General features: G+C 43.9%; 2 protein-coding genes across 2 annotated transcripts in view; both read right to left on the bottom strand.

Annotated features, from left to right (window-relative positions):
* Nucleotides 1–110: 110 nt before the first annotated feature.
* LOC138964348 (kelch-like protein 10) lies at nucleotides 111–7,285 on the bottom strand. Its single transcript, XM_070336279.1, has 4 exons — nucleotides 7,131–7,285; nucleotides 6,136–6,248; nucleotides 1,753–1,844; nucleotides 111–1,200 (listed from the first exon to the last, which is right to left on the bottom strand). Exons 1-4 carry the CDS (start codon nucleotides 7,273–7,275, stop codon nucleotides 1,059–1,061), a joined length of 492 nt encoding a protein of 163 aa, XP_070192380.1. The 5' UTR covers nucleotides 7,276–7,285; the 3' UTR covers nucleotides 111–1,058.
* A 245-nt stretch (nucleotides 7,286–7,530) lies between these two features.
* LOC138963666 (kelch-like protein 10) overlaps nucleotides 7,531–11,841 on the bottom strand; it is a 14,601-nt gene continuing 10,290 nt past the window's right edge. The window contains exons 5-9 of the mRNA XM_070335513.1: nucleotides 10,749–10,932; nucleotides 9,989–10,139; nucleotides 8,957–9,104; nucleotides 8,039–8,208; nucleotides 7,531–7,625 (exon numbers count right to left, since the gene is read on the bottom strand). Of these exons, the coding sequence (XP_070191614.1) occupies nucleotides 7,531–7,625; nucleotides 8,039–8,208; nucleotides 8,957–9,104; nucleotides 9,989–10,139; nucleotides 10,749–10,932 (748 nt within the window). The remainder of the gene's footprint in view (nucleotides 7,626–8,038; nucleotides 8,209–8,956; nucleotides 9,105–9,988; nucleotides 10,140–10,748; nucleotides 10,933–11,841) is intronic.

Here is an 11,841-nt window from a genome sequence, read left to right as displayed (position 1 = left end):
TCGTTTGTTGAAATATAACGATGTTGTTTGGATATTTAGGAAATTGTTAGCATCACAAAGGTGAAAATCGCACCTAACACACCCAGCTGACCAAAAAACACTTGATAATCTTAAACGTTGCACTTTTTTTTTATTGAAGCAAACAAACGGCAATGTCATGATACGTAATAATACGCGCGTTATCATAGTTTAGACAGTCATAATGTCTACGGTACTTTACAGATGAAAACAAACCGCGTATCTATCGGTCGAAAAAAATGTATGCTGTGTTCATACCTTGCTTTATTTTTCATATTTGATTGTTCTATTGTGTGTATAATGTAACCGAATTTACTAGTTTGTAAATATTGGCACTCTTGCCGAATCTGTAATTGGTAAATATCATCACTAATGTATAATCTATGTGTAATAAATTTAAATGTCAGTAAAATTAAACGCATATATTGTCTTTCTGCATGGTAAAACTTACACTCAGTCAAATATATTCGCTAAAGTTAATGGCAAATACCTACCACACTGTCTATACCGAGTCTCATAAATCACAAGATTGCACTAATGCAGATATCAAAAGGATCAGCTTACACAAAAATGTAAATATAACGCTCTAAAATTACTTCTCCATTTTCTCTAAGCTCCAACAAAAACCCTGTTGTCTTAATATTTTCTCTAGTTGCACATGCATAGAATGCACTAGAAATTCCATCAAGGCTTTCGGCTTACAAACCACGAAAGGCATGGCTGAAAAAATATCTAGGTATGGTTCAAAAATGGGAGAGTGTGTGCATACGCTGAAAGATGCTATTCATTTCAATATTGTTGTTGCTTTGTTGCGACCATACACATACCCAACCAGCTCTTTGGGATAATCGCATGATAGTTCTTCACTAAGTTTAGTAACGGGCGCAGCCTCCTAGCCGACAGGCATCCTAGCATGTTACTTCCACTCTAAGTATATAACCACACTATGTCCCAAATAGCTGGGGACAGAAGAACCAAGTTAGCAATGCATTACTTCTACGACTGAGGAGAAAATGCTGTTCAATCTGTGCGCATACAGGTCAGGGGGAGGTCAGCTGGTCAACGGAGTCCGTGCTGAGGTCCGGAGAGTAGCGGGAGGTGTAGTGGTCAACGTTAGGAAGACCAGTGACCACACAGGCGCTCAGAGCGCTCCTGGAGTAGCTTAGTTCTGTCGACACTGTCCTGTAGGGGGAAGGGGACATAATAATGAGTGATATATGTGTTTAGGGGTGGGGGCGATGGAGAACTCAGAACTCAGAACTTTATTAGAAAAGGTTTTAGGCTTAGCCTAATCTTCCATACAATGAGAAAGAGAGAGAGAGAAAGAGAGAGAGAGTGTGTGTCTATGTCTGTGTACAAGAGGGGGTGATGACGCGGGCGCGCGTGCGAGTGTTTGTCAGGTGAGGGTTACTGTTGAGCGTGCGTGCGTGCGCGCGCGCTTCTGTGTGCGTGTGCGTGTGTGTGTGTGTGAGAGAATTTCTCTCTTATGGATCATTTAGGAAGTGTGTTTTTCCTTATTGTACAGCAAAGTTTTCCCCCGAAACGCAAAAAATATAGCAAACAAAGGTATTTCAACATCGCAATAAATGCACGAAAGTGAGATGATTGAAATGCGTGACATTTAACATTGAAAATGTGATGCTGCTGAAATTCAGAACATAGCTTCACGCTTCGCAAATAAAAGTAAGCATTTTTATATTACTGTATAACTGTATAAATCAAAGGTCCACTTACCAACGGTCATTATAAACGTCATACAGCTCAACTCTGGCTGTAGTGTGTCTTCCCCCGTATCCACCGATCACCAGTATTTGGTCCTCCGCCATCTGAAGCCACATATAATTATACGCTTATTATACTGAAACAGTTAAAGAAAATTGACTAAATTTGCTTTAAGTAAAAGACGTTCCAGACAGAATGAGAGTAACATATATGTAGAGTAATATATGTCAACACGGTTGTTGTGTCTGTCTGTCTGTCCGTCTGCATGTCATTCTCTGTCTCTCTATTCCTTTCGGTGTGTGTGTGTGTGTGTGTGTGTGTGTGTGTGTGTGTGTGTGTGTGTGTGTGTGTGTGTGTGTGTGTGCGCGTGAGTGTGTGTGCGTGCGTGCGTGCGTGTGTGTGTGTGTTAAGGAGATAGTGATTTAAAAATACGAACGATTTCATTCCCATTGCTCGAATCATTTCAAGCTCCACAAAAACTTCCGAACCACCGAAGAATCAGTCTTAAACGATAAACGGATTCATTAGTCACGGCGATGGGAGACTGCCCTATCCTAGCGTCGTCACTCATATTTTTGTGTTTATCATTTTTAGTGGCAATTGATTTATAAATTGATTGACCTTTTACGACACAGCTATGTGGGATCGTTCACCCCGGAACTAACAGCCTACAATTTCAAGGGCACGCAGATGGGCACCTGTAATCTTTCTCATAACTGAACTTTATTTTAACGAATCTGATCTTGATAGGGGAAGGGCCCCTAATATGGACCACTTTTTGTTTATTGCTGATAACTAGCTTGTTTTCTTGCGAAGAAGTTTCATTTTGTGGTTGGTAGTCCTTCTCTCTTAGTTTAACCGTTAGGCATAATTAGAGTGAAATAGCTTTGATAGACCTTCAGCAAAAATTAAATACAGAAAAAAATCACAAATGGTCCATATTAGGAGCCTGGGCGCCCAATATGGACCAGTGAAGCGGCCTTCACGAATCACTGTAAAAAGCCCCCTATACTTCAAAATAACATGATACAACTTAGTGTGCAAGTCAGACTAATTCAAATAATTATTATGCTTTAGATTTAGCTGTTTTGGGTTGATGAGAGCATTATTTTGAAGCACACCAGGAAACTGAAGAAGCTTATCAAAAACAGAGTGAAAATAAGTGAAATTATCAACTTCCACAAAAAAAAGACTATTTGTTATATTTTTTTGAAATCTCGAGGGCTAGTTATAGGTTATTTTCAGCAAGCTTCTTAATGAATTAATTGAAATTGCCTTTAGTTTTTATTTTCTTCGATTTGTTGAAGGTGGTCCATATTAGGGGACTCACACATACTTTGAGGTTTTGCTATTATTTTTTGTTTGCAGTAGAAACTTGGGGTACACACTGTTAAAATGTAACAAATACTGTCTGAGCTGTCATATATAGCGATTTGTGTGTTATGAAAGCTTTGGCTGTGGACAGAAACGAGTCCGTTTTAGGCGGCAAATTTAGAGTGAACCCTGCCAAAAGTGAAAAAAAGAGAAAAAGCCTAACGGTTTTGAGGTTTGTGTTTCTGCAACTGTTTTGACATGTGCAACTTATTCAGAGAGGGTGAATAAAGCGAATGAAATTGTTTTGAGCGCTCTAGCGCCGTTAGTTTGTCAGAACAGGAGGTGGTCCATATTAGGAGCCGGTCCATATTAGGAGCCTTTCCCCTACATGAGACTTTAAAGGCTGCCATATTCGTAGCGTTCATTAATTAATTCATATTGTTTACATGTGCCAATAATGTTATAAAACTGTACCTAAGGGGATATAATAACGATTGGCTGTAGCTTTCGAACACAGAAAAAAATATTTCAGTATTGCAAAGTGGTGTTGATAGTGTCGAATGTAAACAGAACAGTCTCAAACGCCATCTTTGGTTTACGAAACGTCACGAAGTGACGTCAACGGTCTAAAAATAGCCCAAGTCCTGGAGAACTGTTGCTAAACAATGCAATAAAGAATTAATTATTTCTCGTAATTGGTAAGGACTTCAAAGCTAAAACTTTGCAGGAAGCTTAATTTATACATCCCCGCAACGATGGGAAAAGCCCTGGAAGTAATTAAACTAATTAAATAGGACTATGTCAGCCTTTAATCTTGTGTGTGTGATTTTGTGTGTGTGATTGCGTGCGTGTGTGTGTGTGTGTGTGTGTATGTCTGTGTGTGTGTGTGTGTGTGTATGTCTGTGTGTCTGTGTGTCTGTGAGTCTGTGTGTGTATATACATTTCAGTTATGAGAAAGATTATAAGTTCCCATCTGCGTGTCCTTGAAATTGTAGGCCGTTGGTTTCGGGGCAAACGATCCAATATACTGTGTTGTAAAAGGTCAATCTACCCAGCACGGATTTAGTTTAAATGGATGCGTTTGATAGCTTATGCATCCACTGTGTCAATGTCAAATTATTGAAAAGCGTGAGCTTCTAACCTATTTACAACGGCCATATTAGGCCAACGTAATATAAAATCGGTGGCAATACCGGTAGCTAGCTACGGATTAGGCGCAGGGGCTGGACTGGAGTAAACAGATGCGCCTTAGGGGAGGATTTCTCCATTTCCATTTTTGCCTCTTCCCAAAACGCCGTTTGCTTTTTCGTTTTTGATGGTGTACATTAATGTGCCGTTCAGGGTCAGATCACCGTTTTAGACAGAGAAACATAAATATAGACACAAACAGAAAGAAAGTCAAGCAGGCGGGCATACACACACCTGGGTTGAGGTGCACGAAGCGAAAGTGTGTGCCACCCAAACGGGTAAGAACAAATCGCGGGGCCCGATTCGTTTAAATCCCAACACATCTCAATTACAACCAATCCAACACCGCGGCTGGCTCTCCCACCTGATTGGTCACTTTCTCGTGCACATCAGCCCTGCTTTCTCTCACTAACTTCGATCCGGCTGACGTCAGGACTTGAAAAGTACGGCCAGCGCGGCGATTTGAAACATATACGGCGAATGGCTACCCCGCCACTGTTGGCCGAAAAATACAGTATTCGGTGGCCGGTAGGCGCATAATGATCAATTAATCATCGGTTTTGTTCCTTGTGCGTGACACGAGAAACTCACAGACTGTTAATCGTTGTCTTTTGATGGCTTGCTATGAGAAAACTATTCCAAGGTCACAACATCATTATAAAGTCAAAGAAGCAATTAAACCCTTCCCACACTAATCCCCAACTTAATTGACAGTTTGAATGACTGTGGCCCATAAGGGCGCATTTTGGCGAGACTGTCAATTAAGTTCTGAAATCTTCTTAAAATGGCTGCAGGGTAAACGTCGTGTAGATATGCAGGATGAACGTTTGGGAGGGGACTACTGGCGTCGACATCAAAGGCTCTGCACGGATTATACATGAAGTCGTTGCCTGATTGCTCAAGGTGACTTGCATTGCCCCAATGTGACACTACTTCAAACAAGAGTCAGTGAGTCTGAGCGGACTCTGTCAAGGTGTCTGCGCCGAATCGGTCAAAGACAGTTGACCTTTCGCCTGGATCATGCATGCAGTCAGTTGTCCCTTCGATCAGTCGTTGAAAAGGCCTGTCTGTATGATGTACGCAGTTTGTCCCTTTTCTGCCCTTCAACATACGATATCGCAGATTTTTTTTTTATAGATTTGGCACGTGATATACAGCACTATGTCACACGCGCTTTCCTTCTTTGCCACTACTAAAGCAAACGTGTGCAAGATTCTATGTTACACGTTTTGGAGCATGGCAAGAACAGAGTCAAACTCGCAATCGTCCCCCCAAAAGTGCACACATGGCTTTCATTTCTCCAGCTTTTATCGTTTCTTCTGTTCAAAAATTCGACAACACCGAGAATACTGCAAATGACATCCCACCCGACAGTACTGTTTTCATACGCGAGTTTAGCTACCATTGGAAATCGGCTCGCTCATGGGGCCTGTCAGTCTGAATTATGAAGGACAGAGTTGTGAACAAATAAGACAAACAAACCGAAGAGAACAAACATTTTGCGCATGCAGACAGAGAAAGACGACATAAAGAATGCGATGCTTCAAAAGATACAGACTGTGACGGTGACTGTGACGTCATGCACACATACCCAGACGTCATTCATAGTTGTTCGGTCACTTCCATGAAAGTAGATCTCTCTACAATCATGGCTGGTGGGTTAGCTAGCCTGTCAAAGCGTGAGTACTCAAAACGTGTTTGTTCTCTCCTCTGTTGAAGCTGTGAGACATAAATGCTATTCAGACTTGGTCGTGTAACAGAGTTTTTTTCCACACTCGATTAGTTGATGTCTAACTCAGCCTGACGGCTTCGTTAGACAATCAACGTAATCTCGTGTGGTAGAAAACGTCTGTCACACGACCGAGTCTAAATAGCAGGTAATATCTGACTTACAGTCATAGCAAAGTTGCTCCTTGCGTTCAGCATCGGAGGCAGAGGTCTCCAGTCGTCCGTGTCTGGATCGTATCTTTCCATGCTTGCCAGGCGTCGAGTACCGTTAAAACCACCTGCACAACGCAAAGGAATAATATGGATGAATGCTGGGACAACAGAAAATCGGGGGGGGGGGGGGGGGAGAGTTCAGGGGGCCTTACGTAATAGGGCCCAGTGGTTTTTGACACGCTTTGGATTTACTACATAAAAGGCAATATAAAAAATATTAAAAATATACCTACACGTGTTTAAAGTTTCCATTTGACTTATTTTCATTCCGGAACTAATCCGGAAATACCATTAGACCTGTTGTATCCATTCATTTACCAGCAGCATACACGAATCCTCTTAGAGTGGCTCTGAGAGTGGCCACGCCCACTCCGCTTCTGTGGTAGTCTCTCATTGGTAGCATTAGTTTAAGATTTATCGAATAACTTACCTACAACACGCCTTTGTGCGATCTTGCCTTATTCGGCTTGGTTTCATATGAAATCACTTACCAGCGGCATACAAGACGCCCCTGTGAGTGGCCATGCACGCCCACCCCGCTTCTGCGGTCTCTCATTGGTCGCACCATGGTCCATTGGTCTATTTTGTGTCATATCAATTCAATTACCAGCGGCATACAAGACGCCCCTGTGAGTGGCCACGCCCACCCCGCTTCTGCGGTCTCTCATTGGTCGCACCATGGTCCACTGGTCTACTTTGTGTCATATCAAATCCCTTACCAGCGGCATACAAGACGCCCCTGTGAGTGGCCACGCCCACCCCGCTTCTGCGGTCTCTTATTGGTCGCACCATGGTCCACTGGTCTACTTTGTATCATATCAAATCACTTACCAGCGGCATACAAGACGCCCCTGTGAGTGGCCACGCCCACCCCGCTTCTGCGGTCTCTCATTGGTCGCAACATGGTCCACTAGTCTGCTTTGTATCATATCAATTGAATCACTTACCTGCGGCATACAAGACGCCCCTGTGAGTGGCAACGCCCACCCCGCTTCTGCGGTCTCTCATGGGTCGTACCATGGTCCATTGGTCGCTAGCGGGGTCGTAGTACTCCACAGAGTTGAGGCTCTCCTGTCCGTTGAACCCGCCCATGATGTAGATTTTGTCTGCAAGATCGGCAAAGGTTGCTGCTTTTTACAACAGAATGGCATTACTGGAACGATTCTTTCAAAATGGCAATTTTTTGGTGGGCTCAGTTGGTTACTTTTCCCCTTGAACGTTACCAGTTTTTGCACGTTAGAGCTAGAAAACCATGAAAAAGATACCTGAAAGATTTTTTGAAAGAAGGTAGGAATCTGCAAATCGGCACCTAAAATTAATTAAGCGCCCCCCCCCCCCCCCCCTCCCTCAAATCTCTGCACAGGTAAAAGATACGGGGTCGTAGTACTCCACAGAGTTGAGGCTCTCCTGTCCGTTGAACCCGCCCATGATGTAGATTTTGTCTGCAAGATCGGCAAAGGTTGCTGCTTTTTACAACAGAATGGCATTACTGGAACGATTCTTTCAAAATGGCAATTTTTTGGTGGGCTCAGTTGGTTACTTTTCCCCTTGAACGTTACCAGTTTTTGCACGTTAGAGCTAGAAAACCATGAAAAAGATATCTGAAAGACTTTTTGAAAGAAGGTAGGAATCTGCAAATCGGCACCTAAAATTAATTAAGCGCCCCCCCCCTCCTCCCTCAAAACTCTGCACAGGTAAAAGATACGCAAGCTGCTTTTAGGTATTTGTTCAAGAGGAAGAATGGCCTTGCTCCACGTTAAAGCCTTGACAGATCTAGATTGCGGTGTACCAACACGATTACACGGGAAGAGAAGTGTATCTTTGAACAGCATCGATTTCATCTTTTTCTTTTCACCTTTGAGGGTGGCTGCTCCCCCGTCGCTGCGAGGACAGAGCATGGGCTGTATCATGGTCCACTGGTTGGACACCGGGTGAAACTTCTCTGCTGACCGCTGTCTCGTCCGTCCGTCAAAGCCTCCCAGGGCGTACACGTGCTTGTCGTGCACTGCCACACTCACGTAGCATCTGCAGACAGCACAAAGGTCAACACGTTTTCAAAGATGCGATTAGGCCTAAAAAAAAATAGGTGTGGTTACGGTAACCCGACCTACCCTATTTTTAGGGGCCGATCCTATAACTTTTTATTACATTTGTCAAAAAAAAAAATCAAAAAAAAAATAAAACGAGTGCAAAAAACGCAATGAAAGCGAAAGCGCCCGAGTCGCACACTTATTTCCCTGTCAAGTAGGTTTAATTTGTACACATTAGAAAAAAAAGTTAAAAAAAAAAAAAGTGATTGCCTACCTACCTACCCTATTTTTTTTGGCTATGTTACCGTAACCACACATATTTTTTTTTTTTGCCTTACCTTTGTACAGCAAAGGAACGTGAATTTATGTCAATGGATGAATGCTGAAAGTTTGAGAATGTTGAGGAAAATAAAAACAAATTGATGATACCATTTGTCATGATTGTTGAGAAAAGGGATAGAGACGACGAAGAGTTGCGCATGGAGGGAATCTTTTGACGAAAACACTCTGGAAAGCTGAATAAAACAACGATGAAAAGGATGTGCGCGCGTGCGTGTGTGAGTGTATGCGTGCATGCAAGCTGTCAATCTGTTCTTCTACATGAACATCTGTTTGTGTCTGCTTGTCTTTGTAACTGTCTGTTGGTTCGTCCGCCTGTCTGTCTGTCTGTCTGTCTGTCTGTTTGTGACTGTCTGTCTGTCCGTTTTTCTGTCTGTCTTCCCGTCTGTCAGTCAAATTCCTACCTCTTGTCGTGCATAGGAGCCACCTGAATCCACTGTCCCGAGGTAGGGTAAAAGGCCGTGCAGTAGTTCGTGTAGTCGTTCCCGTCGAAGCCTCCCACCACGTATACCACTCGATCCAGCACGGCCGTACCGTGATAGGAACGCGGCCCTGATATGAACAGACACATACAGAATGACTTGGGCAACTATTGAATAAAGTACAGTCGGTCCCGTCGAAGCCTCCCACCACGTACACTACTCGATCCAGCACGGCCGTACCGTGATAGGAACGCGGCCCTGACAAAGACGGACAGAATGCGGATAACGTTGATATGCCGGGCGCAATTGCCTAGGGGATAAGACGCCGGCCTCTCATGCGTAGTGTTGAGTGTTCGAGTCCCGGCCGCGCCTGGTGGGTTCAGGGTGACTATTTTTCCGATCTCCCAGGTCAACGTATGTGCAGACCTGCTGTCGCACTACGTGTTTACACGCAAGCACAAGACCTTGCAAGTGCGCACGGAAAAGATCATGTAATCCATGTCAGAGTTCGGTGGGTTGTAGTAACACGAAAACATCAAGCATGCATCCCACAAAATTGGCGTATCGCTGCCTAAATGGCGCGGTAAAAACGGTCATACACGTACAGTAAACCCCACTTGCGCATGAAACACGAATGTTCGTGGGAGTTTCAGCCCATGAACGCAGAAGAAGAAGATAACGTTGGTGAATATTGAAGACGAAGAAAAATAAGTTTGTTCGGCCTCCGTTGAAATAAAAGAAAGGGACACCACGCAGCAAGTATCAAGGTGTCCCTAGATAAGTGATGTAACCCGTTAATGCATCCTTTCAGTGGAGATTTGGGAAGGTCCGGGTCACGATTTGCTGTTTTGTTATGGGTGGACTTCATAGGGCGTTCTCTATTTCAATCAGCGCGGTCCCAGATCGCATCTAACGCAGAGAGAAGGCAAACAGAATTGTACTGCAGAAAAAAAATCGTAGTCTTCACTCATACACAATGAGAGCCACCCCAAATACACTCAATGCCAAACTCACCAAACTCCAGCGCTGAGCACTCCTTCCAGGTGACGGAGCGGATGTCAAGGGCCTCCACGATTTGGAGCGGCCAGCCCAGATGGGAACCTCCGAACACGAACACCAGGTTGGTAGGCAGGCGAGGAACGCATTGGGAAAACGTTGCCCTCACCTGTTTACACAAACAGTTGAAAATACACTATACAGTCGAACCTGCCCTGGCGACCATCTCTCGATCACCTGCGAACAACGACCACCCCAACCGATCCCGAAGAGTTCTGGCTCAACATATTTCACTTTTCCATAGCGACCGTCTGTCTACAGCGACCACTTTTGCTCGGTGTCTTGGGTGGTCGTTAGAGACAGGTTTGACTGCATACGAGGCACGTTTTTCTCTCATCAGATCAGAAAAACATAATGGGGAGTTGAAAAAAAAACCATTGAGACAATGAGAGGGTTAATAAGACTTACATCACAGACAGCAACTAGCAACTGTATGCTACAGAAACGGTATATGCTTCCCTTGAAAACGGCGGACGACGAGAGATTTTGGTGGCCGCGATGATCATTATATCGATGTGACTGGCGATGACAGTACCGAAGACGACGTCGGTTGTGATGATGATGATGATGATGATGATGATGATGATGATGATGATGATGATGATGATGATGATGATGATGATGATGATGAAGATGATGATGACGACGACAACATGATGATGTCGACGACGACGACAATGATGACGAAAAAGACAAGAACAACGAGGAGATGACATACTTCTGGCTGTCCCATCATTTTTGAAGCCTCCAGGAGCACAGAATGGACAGCGGGGGAGGCAGTGGTCAGTTTGTGGTAGTTAAGGATGCGGAAGAAGGCGTCATTGGTCAGCAGTCCCAGTCTCACCTGGCGCAGCAACCGTTCACAGTGCGTCTGGCGATTGTCCAGATCGTAGGCGATCCACCTGAAGAACATGCATAAGCGTTGTGTTGTGTGGTGTGCTGTGCGGTGCGGTGCGTTGCGTTGCCTTGTGAGGTGTTGTGTTGTCGAGTAATTCGAGCGTAATTCACAGGTTTGATTTAATTGTCATCTTCATGGGTGACAGGAGGAACATATAGTCATTCAGCTGTTATTGTTGGCACAGTTCAACAACAAAGATTCACATAATCGAAATTTTCTCTGGTTCAGTCTGTCCGCCTGCCCGTCTGTCTCTTTCCTTCTCTCTCTCTTTCTCTGTGTCCACCCCCACCCCACAAATCAAAGTGTTATCGTTCACCATCGATCTAGATATACATTTGGCACTCGTTCCTCTCATTATAAAACCTTTGTTTATGCAACTATATATTATATACGTTTAATTTGTTTGTTTCTACTGTGTGCCAAGTATTCACTGTTAGCACTTATAAAGCTTTAGAAGGACACTAAAACCAAAAGACAACATTTACTATCTCACAGACCAGAAGATCTTGGTAATGGTGCTGCTACAGAAAACAAACGCACAAAAGATGTGATGTTTAACAACCAGCTATATAACTGGACATAATTGCATTCTGAGGCACCTCCGATGAGGGACACCTTTCAATTAAGGACGTCTTACATTGTTCCTCCGTCTATTAACTTGACCAAAACATACCTGTCATAAAAAAAGATACCTGCAGCGACGGGACACTTTTAATATTCCTGGTTCCAAGGTTTTATTTTTTGTTGGAGGTACCACTCGCAGGCACATGCCACTAGGTGGAGAGGGTGGCGGAAGCTCTACTCTGGTCTACTTATGCTACACAACTGTTGTAGGAGAGCACACCCCAGCTACAGCTGAAGTGCACAAATCAAAAGTGGGTGCCAACCGCGGGGTTTGATTGGTTGACAATGA

The sequence above is a fragment of the Littorina saxatilis genome, linkage group LG4, assembly GCF_037325665.1.
Source record: "Littorina saxatilis isolate snail1 linkage group LG4, US_GU_Lsax_2.0, whole genome shotgun sequence".
Lineage (NCBI taxonomy): Eukaryota > Metazoa > Mollusca > Gastropoda > Littorinimorpha > Littorinidae > Littorina > Littorina saxatilis.
Note: the sequence above shows the minus strand (reverse complement) of the source record. Positions and strands in the feature narration are given on the sequence as shown.